At 45.9% G+C, this 21,407-nt stretch overlaps 1 protein-coding gene across 8 annotated transcripts in view; it reads left to right on the forward strand.

Annotated features, from left to right (window-relative positions):
• Positions 1 to 18,300, forward strand: part of PARP6 (poly(ADP-ribose) polymerase family member 6) — a 33,295-nt gene extending 14,995 nt beyond the window's left edge. For 4 of the 8 annotated variants that reach the window (XM_075535173.1, XM_075535172.1, XM_075535170.1 and 1 more), the window contains exons 10-24: positions 203 to 413; positions 1,425 to 1,478; positions 3,896 to 3,991; positions 4,603 to 4,695; positions 5,299 to 5,424; positions 6,223 to 6,288; positions 7,205 to 7,272; positions 8,566 to 8,614; positions 8,833 to 8,945; positions 9,814 to 9,886; positions 10,604 to 10,673; positions 16,874 to 16,953; positions 17,336 to 17,399; positions 17,563 to 17,647; positions 17,940 to 18,300. In XM_075535173.1, coding sequence (XP_075391288.1) covers positions 203 to 413; positions 1,425 to 1,478; positions 3,896 to 3,991; positions 4,603 to 4,695; positions 5,299 to 5,424; positions 6,223 to 6,288; positions 7,205 to 7,272; positions 8,566 to 8,614; positions 8,833 to 8,945; positions 9,814 to 9,886; positions 10,604 to 10,673; positions 16,874 to 16,953; positions 17,336 to 17,399; positions 17,563 to 17,647; positions 17,940 to 18,042 — 1,351 coding nt within the window. In that variant the 3' untranslated portion in view covers positions 18,043 to 18,300. Of the gene's footprint in view, positions 1 to 202; positions 414 to 1,424; positions 1,479 to 3,895; positions 3,992 to 4,602; positions 4,696 to 5,298; positions 5,425 to 6,222; positions 6,289 to 7,204; positions 7,273 to 8,565; positions 8,615 to 8,832; positions 8,946 to 9,813; positions 9,887 to 10,603; positions 10,674 to 16,873; positions 16,954 to 17,335; positions 17,400 to 17,562; positions 17,648 to 17,939 lie in introns of those variants that run through there. The other 4 variants (XM_075535175.1, XM_075535174.1, XM_075535176.1 and 1 more) reach the window with 4 other exon arrangements.
• The last annotated feature ends 3,107 nt before the right edge of the window (positions 18,301 to 21,407 follow it).

Consider the following 21,407-nt stretch of genomic DNA (forward strand, 5'->3'; position numbering starts at 1 on the left):
TGAACACTGATGTTTGTGTGGCCCATTACTCCATAAGTCTTCAGATTTCAACCTGCCTTCTTTCCTCCCGATGAAGAGAAACCAACAGTTGTACCTGAACTATCTGCTCGCGGGGTTTTAAGGTGCTCTAGATCCCTCTTAGCACCAGTGCTTGTTTAGGGCTCATTGAATCCCCAGTGTAACACTTCTCTCTCTTTCCCAGGTCTCCCAGTTTTCCTGTCATACAGGATTCCATGCTAAAAGGCAAACTGGGTGTGCCAGAGCTTCGGGTTGGGCGTCTTATGAATCGTTCCATCTCCTGCACCATGAAGAACCCCAAAGTGGAGGTGTTTGGCTACCCTCCGAGCCCCCAGGCAGGTCTCCTGTGCCCCCAGCACGTGGGCCTCCCTCCCCCAGCACGGACCTCTCCTTTGGTACATGGGCTGAGGAGGGTTTGACTTGGGCGTTCGGGTGGGAGTAGAAATGTTGGAGTCTAGCTATTGAACATAGGGTGAGAGTATGGTGATCTCAAAACTCGGACTTACTGCCATAGAGTGGCCTTCAAAGCCAGGGTAGAACTGCCCCTGTTCCTTTCTGAAGCAGTAACTTTTTTTTCAAAGATCATTGTATTGGGGGCTCTTACAGCTCTTGTAACAATCCATACATCATTTGTATCAAGCATGTTTGTACATATGTTGCCTTCATTTGAAACTGTAACTCTTAACGAGAGTAGAAAATCATGTCTGTCTTCTGCATAGTGACTGGTGGTTTCGAACTGTTGGCCTTCTGGTTAGCAGCCCAATTCATAACCACTATGCCATGGTTATCAAGAATCATTAAAAAAAATCTTGGGCAGGAGGAGTGGGGAGGGAGGGAAAAAATGAGGACCTGATGCCAGGGGCTTAAGTGGAGAGCACATGTTTTGAGAATGATGAGGGCAATGAATGTACAGATGAGCTTTACACAATTGATGTATGTATGGATTGTGATAAGCGTTGTAGGAGCCCCCAGTAAAATGATTAAAAAAAAAATCTTGAGCACATACCATGAGTGGGTAGAATGACCAAAAACAAATCCAAACTGCCTGGACAGCTTTTATATTAGTAGACCATGAAACAGAGTCTGGGGATGGTTACCCCAGTGAGATATCATATTTGATATTAGGTTTTAGCATTAGGGGTGATAGGGCATGGTAGTCAGATGCTTCACTAACCTGTTCTGTGTACCTCGGAACAACATCATCTAAGCATCTACTTAGTATTCAAGTTAAGTTTGCCTGTTTCTCTTAGGAAACCATGTAAAGGTCTTCCCAGTTTTGGAATTACACAGGCTTATCTAAGCTAGATCTCAGCTACTTTTGGAGGATCCTTAATGGTAGGTGTAAGTGAGGTCTGGCTAGGCCCCAGCCTCTTGTGGTGCTCATGGGGTCTTATTATTCTTATCAGGTCAGTGGCCACTGCAAGAACATTCCCACTCTGGAGTATGGGTTCCTTGTTCAGGTAATTCCAAAGCTCTTTCCTCCTGTTGTCTGGCCCATTTGCTCCACCCTGTAAAGTTGATCTCCTACCTCCTTAGTCATTAACAAATGCTTCCTGAGTTGCTATGCTTTGAAAACTATCCAGAGAATTGTTATGGAGAGAAGAAAAAGAGGCCCCTTTCCCACCCTCAAGACCCTCATAGCATTATTGGTAAGGCAGCACTCAGAAGATCAAGTGGTGTCAGGGGAGCCAGCCCCTAACACCTCATTACGGGTCCAGTAGGCACAATTGTACAGCGATAATAAGTAAAGATCATAGTAAAATTATAGAGCGCATGAGAGATAGAAGTGAAATATTGAAAAAAATGGAGTCAGACACGATTCATGGTAGCATGCTCACCTCAGCCCCGCCTGATGGTCCACCTGGAGGGAGAGAGAGATCTTTAATACTTGCCCAGGCTCTGGGGACATGCAAGCCCCCTAATTACAGGTGAGGATATACATCACAGGAAGGGGTTGTGCTATAGGTAATACAGCAATGAGAGGGGGTGGTCTAGGGAAATACACACAGTAAGAAGAGGAGGGATTGGGGGTATACATGTGACAAGATGGGCGGATCCTAGAGTCAGGATGGCAGCCTAACCTTGGTCATCCTTGGGCGGGCTTGACCTCTCTGGGGTCTCCTATAAGGAAATAGACAACTACTATCCTTATCAGAAGAGAGTGGGCCCTATTTGTTGTGGGATGAACAGTGGTGACTGCTTGCTCTAGATGGCTGATAGCTCTTAGGGAGAATGACCCCTGACTTACTTCTGATGACCTCCAAGTGTGTAGTCATTCGCAAGCAGCTAAGTTTGCCATATATTTGGGGAGACAATTTGGGAGAAATCCTTCTGTTTCCTACAAAGTGACAAAGGAGGCGCTGCAACTTGTTGGTGCCTCAGTGTCAGGATGAGAGGGAGGAGGGTCACTAAGGTCTTCACAGTCCACAGACTTCTTTCACCCTCAGCCATCGCGTCCACCTGCCTTCTCCCCGTATCTGTCTATTGCAGTCAAGGGACAGACGGCACCTGTCCACAAAGTGCTCTCTGTTCCCCTGTCGTCACTGGAAATGATGGTTCCTTGACTGCTTTTCGTTTTCCTGGCACCCATATGCCACTCTGAGGAGGCCTGGTGCCAGCGTGGGTTACCCACTGAGCTGCTGTCTTCCAAGTCAGCAGTCTAAACCCACCAGTTGACCCACAGGAGAAAGATGAGACTGTCTGCTCCCACCGAGATTTACAATCAAGGAAACCAAGAGGGACAGTTTTACTCTGTCCTACTCAGTGGCAGTGAGTTCATGTGTTGTGCAGTAAACTGCCCTAAATTGTGTGTAATTATTATTTCTTTTCTTAATTAACATTTCCAGTGTTTCTGGGGAAGGTTTTACAGAGTAGTTGAGGTTCCAGTCGCTATTTCCATGCACGTTGGTCAGTGATTTGGATTTCATTATCCACAATGTATGGATGTTCTCATTTCCATCCGAGTTGTCATATTGCCGATAATCTAGCTTCCTTGCCTTCTTCCCTTCTCAGCTTTGTTTTAAAGTAGTAGTTGACCCTTTCGTCTCAGGTGAATTGTAATTAATTTTTGTACATACCACATCTCTTATTGGAGTTTAGGGCCTTAGAAGACCATCTTTTATATCGAATTATATCATCAGGAGACCTTTATGGAGCTTGGTAAATAGTAAGCTATAAATCAATATTAAATTAAAACAACAACAAAATCAAACTAAACCTTTTCCATGTCCTATTGCTAGCCCAAAAAGCATGTGATATGGAAGCAGCCTGATTCCAGCCAGTGCAGCTAATTGGAAAAGCCATGCTAAGACAGTGTTTGTAAAAACTTGATAAAACGGGTGTGAGCTTTGGATCTGTGCCATCCTCCCAACACTGAGCTCTGTCTGTGGTCAGGCTGATTGTTCTAGGTACTTGCAATGACTTCTCAAGCCTCCTTGCCACCTGATCATGGACTAAGTAGCTTTCTCAAAAGGGAAAGTCTGTAATGATGACAACGACTGTGAATAGTTTGATTAGCATCTGTTAAAGTGCATAAAATACTTTGATGAAGCCCTCTGATACTTCTCAACGCTCCTATGAAGGGATTAACATCTTACTTTATAAATAAAGAAGCCCAAATGGCCCAAAGTTATGGAAGATATTAAGGAGGAGAAGTGGAACTTTCAGCCAAGGTCTTGGAAATCTAAGGTCATGCCGATTTTATTTTTATCATCCTGTCCAGCCTTAGCTTTGCAGTGAGGCCATCAATTTAAAGCAAGACCCACGAATAAATCCAGCCCTGGGATAGCCCTGGAAGGGTGGCAAGTAGTTGGAAAAGATGCTCAGATTATTTCCCATATCTGTTCCCCCAAATGCATAGAATCTGTTGTTTTTGTAGATCATGAAGTATGCTGAGCAGAGGATTCCAACACTGAATGAGTACTGTGTGGTGTGTGATGAGCAGCATGTCTTTCAGAACGGGTCCATGCTGAAGGTATAGGCCTCTACTCTACAACTCTCTTCCCTGGGCCAACAGCCCTTCGCCTTCCTTCCTTCCTTCCTTCCTTCCTTCCTTCCTTCCTTCCTTCCTTCCTTCCATCCATCCTCTGTGGAGAAAGGAGGAATTCACACCATATGCCCTGAAACTCTAAGAGTAACTCTTTTCTCAGAGTTTTGTAATCTTGTATAGAGCGATGAGGATGCAGGGATGCTTATGAGATGACCATCCCCACCTAACATTTAAAAACAGAGAGAGCGATACTAACCAGCATGATTGAATAGGTTCCTGTCCTTGAGAACTCCAAGCCAGGGTGGGTAAGCAGCCCTTTGATGGCAATCACAGTAGAGATTACGCGCCCAGGGCTACAAGCAGTGACTCGGACATGTAGAAGAGGGGAGCATCTCACTAGTAGGGAGGTCAGGAAGGAGACAGCAGTGACCCTCAACCTGTGAGCATGCCATTTTCATTTAGACTGCCCTCACTTATAGAATATCTGGTTTCTGCCTTAGAGCCCCAAATTTCTACCTTGTTCCTTCCCTCCCACAACAGCTTCTTAATGCTTACCTCCTTTCCCCCACCCCATCTGCTTAATATATCCCATTCAGCCAGCCGTCTGTACTCGTGAGCTGTGCGTTTTCTCCTTCTACACACTGGGAGTCATGTCTGGAGCTGCGGAGGAGGTGGCCACTGGAGCAGAGGTGCGGACACGGGAAAGGTGCCTGGGGAGCTGGGCACAAGGAGGGAAAGCCAGAGAACTCAACAGTTTTCCTCCTTGAAAATGAACCTACAGAAGTGCCTTTAGACATAAGGATGTTCAGTTTATAAGAATAAAAGTGTGGGTATAGCTCCATCTGTAGCAGGTCCAGTTTCAGAAATAGGGTACTTCTTCAAAGTGGGAAGACTATCATTTATAGGTAGAAAATTACAATGTTACATTAAACATCAAATTAATAGTATGCATAGTTCAAGTCTCTTTTTCTAATTGTCTATCTAAGCATGTGGGTTTGGTGTTATAGCAAAATAAGTTATTTCCACAAGAGAAGAAGGATGTGCGTCGAGCTTAACAATGTACTTGGGCTGGACATGATTTTTATTTTTCTTTAATCACTGGTTGGGTCTGAATTTTTAAAATGAGCTTGTAATTTCTAATTATGAACCACAGATATATTTACTTGCTTTTATAAAGCAAATCAGGGAGAAATGCTGAGAGCCCTAGAAGGTGGAGCTGGGTTGGGTACAGTGTGGGTTCCAGGATTGGGACCTCATTTAGCTTCTGCTCCCTCTCTCTCCTTTCTCTCAAGGTGGTCGATCTGCTGGTGGCCATGTGCAGGGCAGCATTAGAGTCCCCTAGAAAAAGCATCATCTTTGAGCCTTATCCCTCCGTGGTGGACCCCACTGACCCCAAGACACTGGCCTTTAACCCTAAGGTACAATTGCTTGGAAAGAAACTGGGACTCAAGAATAGAAATAGTAAAAGATGATGAGAGACCGCAGCTTATCCCAGTCACACACCGTTTAGGCATAAGCAGAAGAAGCAGATTGCATGGCTGTGACTTGGTGGCTCAGGGAAAGCAAGAGCCCGGGAGTCGGGTGTAAGGAGTATACCCTGAGCAGGTTTGGAGAGAATGAGTCCTGGGGCGAGCAAGACCCCTCCTGAGAACTGGATGGGACCTCGTAGTGGGAAGAAGGCAAGTCCCGTGCCTTATTTCTTGGGAACTCTTGAACCCTAGGACTCAGCTATTTCAGTGATTACAAAGCTGAGTTTTTTTGGGAAATGGGGAGAAGAATGAATATTATACATGCTAGGGAAAACTACAGGCCAGATGTCATTTGAGTATCTGTAACTAGGAAATAATGTGTATGGGACCCAGCACAGTGCCTCGCTATGACATTCATGACTATGCACATAGGTGATTTTATTTAATCCTCAGCAGCTGTAGGGAGGTGGTGGGTGTTGCCTTCATTTACAAACATTCCGGGTTTGTAATGCTGAGGCTCTGGGAAGTTCGGTAACCTACGCTCATACTTCCATTGAATGAAAGAGAATGAACTGGGAGTTTCAGGTCTCTCTGACATACATATGGCTTAATGTTCTATCCATTATATAATCCACTGTTCCCTTTTGGGTCTAGACTTCTTTTATGGATTAGGCCCTCTTTTTCGTCATATTCTGCTCTCCTCCACGTTTCTTTACCTGGGTCTTCTCTTCCCATTCATTCCCACAGAAGAAGAATTATGAGCGACTTCAGAAAGCTCTGGATAGTGTGATGTCCATCCGGGAGATGACCCAGGTATTCCACCCTTTGCTTGTTCCTTTCCCTCTGCCTGCCAGCGTCCCCTGTTCTGCTTGGGATCTAAGGGAGTGGAGGGAAGATTTAGAGATTCTACGCAGTGTCGTCCCTGGATTCTCTAGTCGCCCCTCTTTAACTTTCCCAGTCCTTGCTCTCTATTTGTTAGCTTTTACACCTTCTTTTCGTCTTTACTGTCTCTCTCAAACTTTACCTTGGCTGCAAATTCCTTCACAAGTTGTCCATGTTTAATGTTTGCCCTGTGATTTTTAGGCAATTAGGGAAGTAAGGACAAGACCTCTGCTCTGGGCGGGGAGGGTGGGGGGGGGGGCTTGAAGGTATGGGCTAGACCCAGGGGCCTACATCTTCTATCCTTCTAGGGGTGGGGCAGCCACAGGAGCAGTGACCAATCTTTGACTCCAGGCTGTCCCTCACCAGACTTCCCCACCCCTCGTCTGCAATCTCTGCATGAATAGACACTCATTTGTACTCACATGTACAGGCGGGCCTCTTCTCAGCAAATCCTATGTCACAGTTCAGAGTAACACAGGAGCGCACCTAGGTGGGATGATCTACAGGATAGAGGACTCTGCCTGTGTAAAGCTTACTGCAGGGATTCCTTCGCTTAATGTTTCTGGGACATTGATTCCATTTATTTTGTCATTTCCAATCAGTGTTTTAGGGCTGTAGGAATTGCATACAATGAGGGAGACCCACCTGCGTGTTGTTTTGTAAACATCTGCAGTCATTTTCATATGGACGAGTCGTCCCAACCTGACAGGCTCCTTGAGGGTGGGAAGCCCATCTCCTCTTGCCCCCATGTGGCCTTCAGTGCTTAGCCCTGGAGCCTGATAGTCTGTGGAAGGCAGGAGGGGTCCCACCTCTGCGTAGAGTTAACCTCCTGACCGTTGTCTTCCAGGGCTCATATTTGGAAATCAAGAAGCAGATGGACAAACTGGACCCCCTGGCCCACCCTCTTCTGCAGTGGTATGGATAGAATGGCTCACCCTTCCCTAAGGGTGTGTTACACAGGGAGCCTGTGCCTTCTCTTTGAGGTGACTTCAGCATTGTTCCCAAAGAGGCTGACATCCCGGCTGCCTTCTCTTGGGTTTCTCTTTGCACACGTGGTCCGGAGACGAGCTCAGAAAGAATCTATAATTCTGCAGATTCTGCTGTGACGCCTAAGTTCTCTTTTTGGTGTTCCTTATTTCCCAGTAGGTTTCTGAGAACTTGAATGTAGGAATTAATGCTGTTCCTTTAATGACGCTTCCCTGCATTCAGGGAAGTTTTCTTCCCCAGCACCCTGTGTCCCCTTGATGAGGTAGACTATCCAGAACCTCAGGCACTGTTGTTAGTTCCTTGTCCTAGCAAAAATCTCACATTTTCCCAGCGGCCCTCTACCTACTCTTTGCCTTGTCATTATACCACACCATGCCATGCCACACCACGCCATGCCAGACACGCCTCACCATACACACCACGCCACACCATGCCACACACGCTTTCTGTTCTTTCTGGCATAGCTTTCCCTGCTTCTTAGTCAGGCTTTGACATCAGTGCTTCTCAGCACAACCTCCTACCTCAGCAGGGAGGAGTGGCCGTAGATGTGGCCCCCACATAGAGTGGCCCCCACAAAAAAACTCCCAAATGATCCATGAAAGTTACCTTGCTGAGCCCTCAGTGTTTCATGTTTCTGCCTCTCCTGCCCTCTGAGGTTAGTTTGGGTGCAGCCTGGCTGGTCCATGGACTCCTCAAGAAGTTTGTTGTCATTACTTTTGTTTTTTCTCCAACCCAGACAATAAATAACTCTATCCCCAGTCCTTCATGTTCGTGAGAGCCTTCAGGCAGAGCAGCTCATGCGCCCTGGTACTGAGTCTCCGTATCCCAGCTATAAGTTGTCACTATCCTAATGAGCACCTCTCTGCGCCTTTTTGTAACCCATCCCTTGGGCTCTTCCTTTTGTTCTGGTCTCCTCTCTCCCTAGATAGAACAGCCCCCCTCCACATCTCCCCGACCCCTTTATTTTTGGTGTCTGTTGTTTAGCTTTCTAGAAACTACCTGGTCTCTAGCCTGGCGTTTCCATTTTACATTTCTATGCACAAGTGTTACTCTCAACGGGAATGTCCTGATAGTGACCTCATCGTGTCAGACAATTCAGGCAGTCCTGGAGTCCTTGCTTTCCTCCTGGAGGTGGGGGTGGGCCGAGGGAGGCTGTGCTGTGTTTAGGATGGCCGCCCCACACACTTACTCTGTGCTTCCCTTGTTTCCCTTTCTTCCCAGGATCATCTCCAGCAACAGGTCACACATTGTCAAACTACCTCTCAGCAGGGTAAGTGACCACCGTGAAGTTTCAGGTGGAGCTTGGGAAGGGGGCTCCAAACCAGCTACCACTGTGCTGCTGGGCCTGCCTGCTGAGCTCTGCCCATCAACCTCAGCCTGTGGGTCTAAACTTCTTTCCTTTATCTGGGGCCGGTACAAGTCCCCAACCCTTCCCTCCCTGATCTCTCTTTCTTTTCTGTTTTCCTGACCCCACCCCACCCTGGGCAGCAGCTGAAGTTCATGCACACCTCACACCAATTCCTCCTGCTGAGCAGCCCTCCTGCCAAGGAGGCTCGGTTTCGGACCGCCAAGAAGCTCTACGGCAGCACCTTTGCCTTCCAGTGAGCTGAGTGGAGATGGGGCTGGAGGGTGGTGGCAGGCAGTGTGCAGGACTGAGGGAACCAGGGCCCTTGAAGCATATGTATTCATATTACCTCTGTCTGTCAACCACTCAGCAGATACTTATTAACTGCTATTATGGTAGGTACTGTAGTGGATAGAAGTACAGAGGATATGGGCTTGAATCTCTTGAGGAGAAAGATGAGGCTTTCTACTCCCACAAAAATTAGTCTTAGAAACCCATCAGGGCAGTTCTATCCTGTCCCATAGAGTTTCTATGAGTCGGGACAGGGGCGATGGCAATGGGTTGTTAGCTTTACTCTCAGACTACTTATTACAGAGTTGATGAGAGATGGTGTTTTCATTAAAAGTCTGTGGCTGAAGAAAAAGATTGGGAAGGAGAGATTCAAAAGCCACTTGGATGAAAGGCCCTCAGGTTAGGCTTCATTGTTGGAGAGGACATAGAGGGAAAAGGCTGTTCTGGGCGGCTTGCAGCGATGCTACTCTTTTATTAAGGTAGACCATGAAGGCAGGACTAGAATGCAGGGTGGGATCTGGAGTAAGTCTGTTAGGTGCTGAGGTGTGGGGAGAACAAGAGATGGAAAGACTAACCCAGCAAACAGTTGAGGATTTGGGGTGGGGCTGATTGAAACACAGGAGAGAAGCCGAATCTGGGGAGCGGGGGGAGGGGCGCTAACCACACACATTTTGCATGTCTGTGACTATGTCCATGTGCATGTCCATCGCTAGGTGTCTCTGTGTCCATCTTCATGTCCTGTGTGGGTGAGAATGGGTGGGAATGGCAGTCTTGGAAGCTGCTCCTGGGAACCTCAGACCGTGAGGAGACATGTATTCTACCCTGCCTTACAGTGGGTCCCACATTGAGAACTGGCATTCCATCCTGCGCAACGGGCTGGTCAATGCATCCTACACCAAACTGCAGGTGAGGCTGTGACCTGCCCCGGCCCCTCCCCACCCTGTGTCATCCCCCCTCTCCCCACCCCCATCCATTTTTGGGGTAGGCCACTCTAAACTCCTCAGTTATTTTTGTGTTGCCATTGTCAAACCTAGCCTACCTTGGGGGCTTCCTTAGAGAGGAGGTTGGAACTGACTGTATAGATGGAACATGGCTGTTGTCTGACCAAATTGCCTTTGGTGGTTTGGGGCCTTGGGATGTGTAGCGATAGTCAGGAATATGGAATTGCTGACTGCATTCACTGTGCTGGATTGTTAACTAGTTATTTATTCAGAGACTTGATATTAGAGACTATCAGAAGACTGATATTGCTGCTTTGCTCTGAGAGATGGCGGGAACTAGTTATTGCCACCCCACCCCCACCTGCCTAGCTAGCCTAGAATTCCTCTCTTTTCGAATCTGCTGACATTTCAAGGTCTGGAGATAGGATCATGGACTCTGAGGCACTAACTCGATCTATGGCTCTGCAATTCCCCACTCACCAAAGCATCAGAACCTAGTACTTCATAAGCAGGGGCTTCAGCTGTGTCCCCTTCCTAGCCAGTCAGCTTTCCCAGAGTAGATGCCTAGAGTAGCTGAGTGAGTCAAAAGGTAGGCAAAGGGCTGGATAAGCCTTTGGCTGCCTAATATCCAGCCGTGGGGCGGCTCAGGCTCATATTGCTCATCCTGGTGTTTCCCTGCAAGCTGCATGGAGCAGCCTATGGCAAAGGCATCTACCTGAGCCCCATCTCCAGTATTTCCTTTGGATACTCAGGTAAGAAATGTTCTCTGGCCACTTTGACTTTATTGCATTGCTTCCATTGTGTGAACACATGATCTGTGCTGTGCACCCCTCTCCCATCTCGTGGGTATTTGGTTTATGTCAGCTCTCTTCTCAATCATGGGCACATTGTCTGTCTGTCTGATTGTCTCTACTTACTCGAAATTTGGATTTCCCACAAGATGAGGCGAGTTCTTTCCCTTTCCATTAGACAGTCTTCTTTGCGGGTGATTTTATTCATTGTATTGGAGTAACCCTGGAATTGAGTTAGAGAGGAGCTGGGATGTGAAACTAGGCTTTCTTTGCAGCTCCCATAGTCTACTGACAGCTGCCCGTTGTGATTGTGTGTCTACACACATTCATTGCCTGTGAATTTATGTGGGTGCACCTAAAGGCTTGAGGTCTTTGTTGTTGTTGTTTTGTTTTTTAATCATTTTATTAGGGGCTCATACAACTCATCACAATCCATACATACATCAATTGTGTAAAGCGCATTTGTACATTCATTGCCCTCATCATTCTTAAAACATTTGCTCTCCACTTAAGCCCCTGGCATCAGGTCCTCATTTTTTACCCTCCCTTCTCGCTCCCCTCTCCCTCATGAACCCTAGATAACTTATAAATTATTATTTTGTCATATCGTGACCTGTCTGACGTCTCCCTTCACCCACTTTTCTGTTGTCCATCTCCCAGGGAAGAGGTCACATGTAGATCCTTGACGTCTTTCTATTGAGCTCTATCTCTCTATTTTTCTTTCACAGTTTTATTGGCACATAATCCACATATCATAAATTGCAATCATTGAATCATATTAAGAATTGAGTTCTGTCTCTTGAGATGTTGTTCTTCCTCTTAACCATCCTATTAAAATTCAAATGCTCTGAACCATAGACTATTATACTAAGCACACACATTCCTATATATCTGTAAGAGAAAGCATTTATTTCAAAGGTAAAAAGTCAGCAAAGCCCAGTAAGGGAATCTGACTGAGAGTTCTTTCATTCTTCCAGCTTTATGTGTTAGTTCCTTCGCAGTCTGATCTCACTTGTTTTTTGTTCTATAGAGTTTCTTTATAAGAGATATCTGCCATATGGTCATATGTTCACCACATGAAAAGGACCATGCTAGATTTTTTTATAGACTCTTCTTTAGCTTCTCCAGTATTTTGTACCTGTTATGAAAGATAAGAAAACCACAGAACTAGAAAAAATCTCTTAAAAGACTGATCCAAACAAAATAGAAAAGTAAGGTAGTATAGGTCAGAGTAAAAATAAATGAAATAAAACAGTAAGTAGGATCCAAGCAGCCAAAGACAGTTCTTATAAAGAACTAACCAAACAGATACATCCTGGTTAGACTGGTTAAGAAGAACAATGACACAATTACCGTATATACTTGTGTATAAGCTGAGTTTTCCAGCATATTTTTAATGCCGTTTTTGTGGTGAGATTAGGTACCTCAGCTGATACTCGGGTCTGCTTAGACTCAAGTACATACGATAAGTAGATCATGAATGCAAAAGGGAATGCAACTATAGATATAGCCAAGTTCAAAACTAGTAAGAGCATTTCATCAACTTCCTGCCCAGAAATGGAAGAATTCCTAGGAAAATGTGAGTTAACAGTACTAACTCGAAAAGAAACAGCACAATAGCCTTAGGTGTATAAAAGAAATTATAGTTTAAATAGATTGTACTTCAGAATTTTCCCAATCCAGAGAGTTTTACAAGGAAGTATTAAGCCTAACTTTTCAAGAAACAGACTGTTCCCATTGTATATGAAATCCTCGTATATGAAAGAATGTAAAAATACAGAATTACAAATTATAAAAAACAGTAAATTCGGCTTTACTAAAGTTAAAAACAGTTAACCAGACAGCTTAAAGAAAGTGAAAAGACAAGTTATAATCCAGGAGAAGGCATTTGTGACACAGAACCACAAAATAGTTGTAAAAAAAGAAAGAAAAAACCATTATCAACATGCATTTCACTGAAGAAGATGCAGCAATATAATATGAAAAGCCACTCAACTGCTACTAGTCGGGGAAATAATATTGAGATCCAATGAGTTACCATTTGAATTGGTAAAAAACAAGAAATTTGATATTACCTCTGATTGTCCCAAGTGTTATAGACCAGTAGTTATGTCTTATGTGGCATAGTGCGTTACATGTTGGGCTGCTAACTACAAGGTCTTCAGTTCAAACCCACCAGCCCCTCTCTAGGAGACAGATGAGGCTTTCTACTTCCATAAAGATTTACAGCCTCAGAAACCCACAGGGGCAGTTCGACTCTATCCTGTGTAGGGTTGCTATGAGTCTAATTTGACTCAACAGCAGAGAATTTTGGAGATATAAATTGGTATAACAATTTAACTTTATTTCTTAAAGTTGAACATTCAGTCCCTGTGAACCAACAATTTTATTCCTGCATGTCTGCATCGAAAGCAAAACTGTTGACAGCAAGCCTTGGAAACAGCCGAAATGCTCATAATCAGGAAAATGGGTAAATCAGCATTATATGTTAACACATTATATTATTAGTCAGCAATGAAAATGAGTAAACATTCGCTGCGTGCAGCGACACAGAGGAAATCTTGGTAATATATTGAATTTTAAAAATGATACCTACCAGAAGACTATATATTTTTATTGTTGTTTAAAAGGAAACAAAATTAGCATATGCATGTATGTACACAGTTGTATGTGTATATATGTATGTATGGAGCCCCTGGGCGGCACAAACTGTTAAATGTCCATTTATTAACCAAATAGCTATTGGTTCAAGTCCATCCAGAGACACCTTGGGAGAAAGGCGTGAAGATCTGCTTCTGGAAACTCAGCCATGGAAAAGGGCTCGGAGCACAGGTCTCCTCAGACACCCAGGAGGTGGCCGGTTCCACTGGGACCCACAAGGGGTGCCAGGAAGTGAATTTGACACAGTTGTCGTTGTGACCATTCCTTTGCTTTTCTCACATAGGTATGTGTGTGCAGATACACAAGCACAGTGCACACAGTAGGGAGAAAGGCAGAGGCATGGTGACCAGATTTTAGGACAGTGGTTGCCCCCCACGTGGGGGCAGTTGGGATCGGGAGGAGCACATATTTAGATGTAAGTCAATGGTAATGCTTTAGTTTGAGAGCTTACGTCTTAGGCTGGGTCTATAGATATAGGGCAGTGTGTCATAAAGCAAAGGTGATGTCCCAGCCTGAGTATCACCTGATTAAGTTCTCTTCACTCTCAAAGTAGTGAATCTCTTTGATCTTGGCACCCAGAAGATTATTTGTGGTTATTTTTTAATGTTCTCCCTGTTTCCTGCCCTCTCTCTCTCACCTCTTCACTCCGCTAACTGCCTTTGGTCACAGCCAAGTGCCCAAGTCCCGTGGCTCATCAGATGAAGCCTGGAATCTCAGTTGATTTCTTGGTTTTCATCAACATCATGTGACACTGCCCTTCCTCTCCTCCCAAAGGACTATTGATGTGAGATAGAAATGTCCTAGATTTCATTATTGGAGTTTTAGATCATTTAGTCTATGGTTGGGAAACATCCGACCCTCGGGCCATTAGGCCTGCAAAATCATCAGTGTCAGCCAACACAGCACACCTCATCAAAGAGAAGCAGTTGCAGGCATCACATTGGGAGTGAGTATATCAAATAGAGCAGACTAGTTCCTCAGGTGATATTTTTGTGTGGCCCACACAGAACATTGTAGTTATCTACATGGCCCTTGGCAGAGAAAAGGCTCCCCACCCCTGGTCTCCATAAGGAAGCGAATAGTAATATCTAGTCACACAACTGTAAACATCAGGAGGAGGCCTGGAAATTACCATATATACTCGAGTATAAGCCGACCCAACTATCAGCCGAGGCACCTAATTTTACCACAGAAAACACATTTAAAATGTGCTGGAACACTTGGCTTATACATGAGTAGATCTTTTCGAGGCCACTGTTTTTATCACTACCTTGGACTGGTAGGAGAAGCCTCGCTGCAGTGTGTGTGTGTGTCAGGATCCTCTGATGTACCGGCATCTCTAAAACAGTCGGTGTGGGGTTGATTGTAGTTCTACCGTTTGGCTAACTCTGTCTTCCTGCATGTTTCTTTCCACCTCAGTCTCACAATTTCTGCTTTTTCTCCCTCAGAGTACTCTTAAGCTTTGTGGCACTGGGCATCCTCTTGGGAGGTGGGGGTGGTATAAATAGTGAGCATTTATTTAACCAGGGGTACTTCCAATGACATGAACACAGTGTACACAGGCTTCAATGAGGGCCAGTGAGAGAAGAAATGGTAAACTCTCCATTACTTCCTTATTCTTACTTACTGCCCTCTGATAGGAACATACACACTCTGGACTGAGAGCATTCAGGGATCATACTAGCCACTATGTTTAACAAGCTGGCTGAAGATCACTGGTCGGCATGGACAGGGCAGTATGCAGCAGAATAGGCATGGGGTAAAATTGGCATTTTCATTAAGGGCCAACTATCAGACCAGCCATAGAAATCAGTCTTCTGTCTTATCTTTTCATTTGCTTCTTCTGGGATAGACCTGAGTAGGAACTGTACTCACTGAGACACCCAGGCAGAGAAGGTCATGGCATTTGGATACAGAGCTGAACCTCACTGCCATCGAGTCAATACTGACTCATAGTGACCCTAAAGGACTGGGCAAAACTGCTCTGGTGAGTTTCTGAGGCTGTAATTATTTACGGGGGTAGAAAACACTGCCCCTCTCCTGTGGAGCAGCTGGTGGTTTTGAACCACCAGGCTTGCAGATTACAGCCCAGCGTCAGGTTACTAGAGGAGATGGAAACTGTTGGTGTGTGCCTTTCCTGTTGAAGGAGAATGTGCCAATTCAAGCTGTAAGGCTGTCACTACTCTGAGGAGTGTTCAGGCCGTAAATTCAACAGGAAACTTCAAAGCGAACGTGGAATAAATTGGCCATCTGAGCGGTGGAGACTGTCAGTCCAGTGAGTACTCCCTCGCCCCTAAACAATGCCTATCACTTAGCCAGGAGTTGAAGCAGTCACGTTAGTAATAACAGAGCATTTGAGATGAAGTCATGCTGTAAGGGCCCTGCTTACTGCTGTTTATGGCCTTTAATAATAGCACTATTTCCTTTTTGTGACAAGGCTGGGCCGGTGATAAAACTGAGTACATAGTCTGAAGTCCTATCTCCGAGCCAAAATGGACACAAGCACACTATTTACACCTAAATCCAGGTCAAGTCAATATCATTCCAAGCTGAACCATTGAGTGGGAGATAAGGATGATGGAGGGTTGGTGGCTTTAGAACAGGTGGGAACTGGAGAGAATCAACACCTCGCTCTAGTCATGGACGTCTTTCTGAAGTACATTAGATTCATGCTTTCTGGTTACTTGTAGAAACGTACTCTTCATTTTCTGTGCTTTCCCTGTCTCGTGAATGACACTGGTCAGTTTTCTATGTTACACTGAGACTAGAGAAATTTAGACTTACTCCGCATGCTTCTTCCCCCTTGTTTCTTGTATCTCTGGCATTTGCTACCCAGGTTTTGAGGTCCCACTCTCCTAGTGCCCTCATTTCACGTCTCAGTCTTGTCTTAGAGCTGCCCATGCTTCCTTGCTCCTGTCAGGATGAACTCCGGGCACCTTAAGGTGTGGCCTGGAGGGCCCACTTCATCTGCTCCGAGCTCACCTCCTCCCAGTCATCTCTCACCACTCCTTTGCCTTGGATTCTCCAAGCTGACTAAAGTACCATGCTGTATCTTTCTCAGCCTTTTATGTTCTGTGACCTCTGCCCAGAATACCTCTTCATTCAACTGACTGTAATCCTTTGGTTCTCAGTCTAGCTGCCATTGCTACCAGGAGTCTTCTCCAGGCCCCTGGGCTAAGGCAGTTCCCCTGCTCTGGCTCACACAGTGCCCGGTATGTGCCCCATCACAACCCGAAAACAGACTGCCACCTTTTCCTTCCATGGAGCAGCTGACGGGTTCACACCGATTGCCTCTCTAGTAACAGCCAAGCATTTCACCATTGCACCACCTTGGTCCCTGCCTCTTAACACACTGTATAGTAAGACGTTCCTGCCTATTCCGTGAGGACAAAATGGCTTGTTTCATTCAGTGCTGTGTTGACGTGTCTTGCTCAGAGCCAGGCACATAATGGTTACTTGGGTAATGTTCTGATAAAGGGACTGGGCTTGTTCTGTGGCAGGAATGGGAAAAGGACAGCACAGGATGCCCTCCAAGGATGAGCTGGTCCAGAGATATAACAGGATGAACACCATCCCCCAGGTATGATTAGTTGGCCCTGCTCTTGTGAGGCACAACCTTTCCCCTGGCCCTGGTTTAGGAGCGTCCAGAGATGGGTGGGGAAGCAATCACGAGAAGATGGGTGGTTTGAAGGAATCAGCCATGTTCTCAGATGAGCGCAGTTCCAGGGTCATGTGTGACCCGAGTTGTAAGTAGGAAGACAAGGATCGAATTTAAGATTCAGTGACATGCAAATGCAAAGGTGGAAGCTGTGAACCCATCCAGACTGAAAGCAAAAATGGGGGGGGTGGCGGCTGGGGGCTCAGTGTATCTCCAACCCCACCCCCTTTCATCACCAGAGAGCTGACCTTTCAAGGGAGTGCCATGACAGTGTTCTCAGCTTTGCTCTCCCTTGCTCTTCCAGGCCCGGTCCATTCAGTCGAGGTTCCTACAGAGTCGGAATCTAAACTGTATAGCACTTTGTGAAGGTAGGTAGCTCTCCCAGTGCCCTGCTTTTCTGGGTCCCCAACTCCTTCTGTTGGTCCGGTCGAGGGTGAGGAGGGATCTCCTGAAACAACAATCCTTCCCTGTCCTGCCTGGACTCTGGGCCTTGAGCGTCACATCTCTGGCTTCTGGGCCCTGTCTTCTCAGTGATTACATCCAAGGACCTCCAGAAGCACGGGAACATCTGGGTCTGCCCTGTGTCCGACCATGTCTGCACACGGTTCTTCTTTGTGTGAGTGTCGGCAGGTGTCCTGGGGATCACTCTAAGGAATGAGGGGACAGGGTGGAGGATGAGGGTGTATGATGACTGGGACAGTCAGTTTCCATTGTCTGAGATTTGTCCTGACCTCTACGTGCAACTGGCACTGTGAGGGTAGATAGAGGTCTGTTCAGAGCAGGTCCCTTCCATCTTGCCGAGCTGCCAGACAGGGGTGGGAGTCACACCTCCAAATACAGCCCTGCCCATCCCTGGCACTCTGCTATTGCGCTCCCTCTTATATGTACCTTTGTCCTATCTTTGACAGATATGAAGATGGTCAGGTGGGCGATGCCAACATTAATACTCAGGACCCCAAGATACAGAAGGAAATCATGCGTGTGATCGGAACTCAGGTTTACACAAACTGAGGGGCCCAGCCCTCGTGCCACCCTGTCCCCTGGATCCATCTGCCCCTGTTGAAGGGCTGAAGAGCAGTAGGTGAGGCTGCCCTGAGGAATCAAGGGGCCATCCTAAGGGGCAGAAAAAGATAGAAGCGGCAGCCTCCAGGTGGAGATTGACCCAAGAACCACTCCACGTGTGGCTGGCCTAGCCTGACCCCCAAACCCTGATTTCCCCAGTTGACTTCACCCTATTTGTAAATAAAACAATAAAATGGAAGGTGCTGTGGACTGGATATGATCACTGTGGTCTGGCTGGCCTTGACCTATTCTACCCCAGGCGGGGGTCAGGGTTGGCAGAGTGCAATAGCCTGAAAGTTGGAACCATTTATTTCAGATGGTATCCAAACTGACTCCATCTAACATCATGAACTAAAGAGCTTATGTTACACAGGGTTCTCTAGAGAAACAAAACTAGGATACTTATGATTATATGAATAGATAGATAGAGCACAAAGGAATATAACAAGTTAATTGGTTCACACAGCAGTACAAAGGGCTCAGTTCAACTCACTTTCATGGAACAGTTAATATACTAGAAGTCCTTCAAATGGTGAGGGCCACTGGGTCCAAGGTCAAGGAAGCAGACAGCTGAGTCTTCTGTAGGGCAATGCAGGCAGTCCAGCCACAGGCAACAAACAGCAGGACAGGTCACCAACAGCCAGCAAGACGACAGGATCTTACAGTCCCAAGCTCAAGCAATGTATTCACCAGCAGCAGTGTGGTGAAGCAGGTCTCAAAGGAACCTCAAATTCTAGCGACACAATCCACGGGTTGGCAGTCCCACGGGTAGTGTACCTCACAAGTTGAGGCAGAGAACTAGCAGCCACACACTGGTACAGTCACCAGAGAGCAAGAGAGAGAGGTGGGGCTTGCTGAGCCATTTATCTCTTTGCCCTCCAATCAAACTGCGACCTTATTATCCCCACATGTTCCTATTGGCCAGGTTGGCACAATAAACCTATCTATCACAGTCCACCTCTTGCCAACTTGACACCTATACACAATTATTTAGCCATATATAATCTCCAGACATTAATGAAATCACATTTTTACCTAACATTAAATGTCACACATGTAAATGAAAACACACTGAATCCAATTGTATCTGGTACATCATACATGAACAAAGGAAAGATATTCCATAAGCACATAGAAAGAAGCTACATTGACAATCACAAACCTCGCCTTTGCAATTGATCACGTGGCCATAACTGATAGGTAGGACTACTTCCTTCTACTACCCATTCTGTCTTACCGTTGCCCCTGGCCAGCACCTCAGCTGGCATGTTTCTTTGCCAGGTGGGTGACCCAGACCTTCATTCCCGAGGGTCTGGGTCATTAGCCATCCTGGCAGGATTGGGTTGCTGTAGTTTACATATTTACTTGCAGGAGATAGACCAGCTATCCCGCACCAAGCTGCATCTGAAACGAGGAGTGCGGATTAAAAGAAAAAAGACAAGTACAAATTTGGGATTGGGAGGGCAACAGTCTGCTTGACTGAAGCCACGCGTGTATTTTTCATACTCCTTAGCTCCATGCAGAAACAACCCCGGGGTTAATTATCTCATTGGTAAGCAAGTACATTTGATACACATAGCCAGCAACTTACTTCTGCCAAGCCAGACATTCTTGAGAAAATTAAACAACCTGTTTTTCCTGACCTTGCATACTTTCTTGTTCTTGACAGTCTGTTCAAAACGTTAAGTCACAGAAGAAATCAGTAAACACTGACACATAGGTCATGAGAATTCTCAGCCGTTTCAAGGCTGAGTCTTAATGGCCACAACATTTACTTTAATCACAGGCCATGGTAGTACTAAGAGATGGCCTACGGGATCTCCTGGATTCCAGACATATTCTTCTTTACCTCCATTATGTAACACCAGTCCAATTTCTCCTTGGTAATCAGGATCAATCACACCATTCAGTACAGTGACACCCTTCCTGACCTGTTGATCCAAAGGCACAAGAAGCCCAAAGTGGCCAGGGGGCATTCTCAGCTGCCAGTTCAGTGGAATCCGTGCCGTGCTTGTTTCCAGGTGGGAGAGTACCTTCCTTCAGGACTAAGACCTCCAGGCCTGAAGTGCATAGGGTTGCTGGGACAGAGCTGTCAGCACTTTTATCGGGATGAGAATAAGAAGAGAAATGTGTGCAAATGAAACAAACAGAAAAGGACATAGAATACTACCTACGACCATTGGTCAAGATCTGAGAGGGCCATCCAGACCAAGCAGCTCAGACCCTTTAGGGCCTCTGTCTGCACCAAACCTGCCCAGTCACCCTGCTCTGTCTTCACAGGCCTGGGTTCCTCCTCCCCTCCTCTGAGCTCTTCTGAAGAAGACAAGGGGTGGGGAGCTGGGCCTGTTAGCTTGGCCTTCACCTGGAAATCAGCTAAGAAACTGCAGCTTCCTGTAGTGAAACAAACCCCAATCCTCCTGGTCAGTAAGTGAGAGTAGACATCTATACTGAGGAGGCCTACTGGCTTCAGTCAGTTCTTGGGTACACCTATTGAAATGCCTACCACCAGCCTTTCGGGCTGTGGTCCATGGTCCATGGACCCACAATCTTCAGTGAGTTCATTTTAAGTATAGCTGAGACAGGATGGATATTTCCTCAGTATTTTATGAATGACTAATGAAGTACAATGAATGCAAATAGCATTAAACACATCCTGGCTTTTCAAGTATAGGATTTTTATTCTATAGCTTCTTATTTACAAAGCCTTATTTCATTCACCTCCCTCTCCTTTGGAGACCTTTGCTTGGTTATTGACCCATTTTCTCATTCCTCACCTTCCTTAATGGTAGTACCATTTTTAAGACCTATCATCCTAGGAGCTGCTCCTTAAACTTCTTTATACCTTCTTAATAAAGACTCATCTCAGGGGCTGCAACAAATGTATGCTGTCTTTTAATTCAATGTTTCCATGAACTTTTTGAAGTCCCCTCCCTTGTGTATTCTGATTCTATGTCTTTGAACTCTGTAAGTCTTCCAGGGCTGCCCTTCCCCATTCTGGCTTCAAATATGGAGACATATCGCCTCACTATGTACATGGCCCTATTAATGAGCCCACTTTCACTGAAATTCTTGCTTCCTCATCCTTGTAGCCCATCTGAATACTATTAGAAATAGCTAACAATTCTGAGTGCTACTGGGTGCTAGGTGTTACACCAGGGACTTCAATAACGAGCTAACAGTATTTTGCAGTATTATATGCTCTGCATCATAGCTACATCTCAGGGATAGCCTGCATTTGACGTTTCTGGCAAGTGTCAGCCAATACTCAAAATTATCAGAGTTTACTAGGGAAGGTAACAGATGAACAAAAGCCA

The sequence above is a fragment of the Tenrec ecaudatus genome, chromosome 17 (genome assembly GCF_050624435.1).
Source record: "Tenrec ecaudatus isolate mTenEca1 chromosome 17, mTenEca1.hap1, whole genome shotgun sequence".
Classification (NCBI taxonomy): Eukaryota; Metazoa; Chordata; class Mammalia; order Afrosoricida; family Tenrecidae; genus Tenrec; species Tenrec ecaudatus.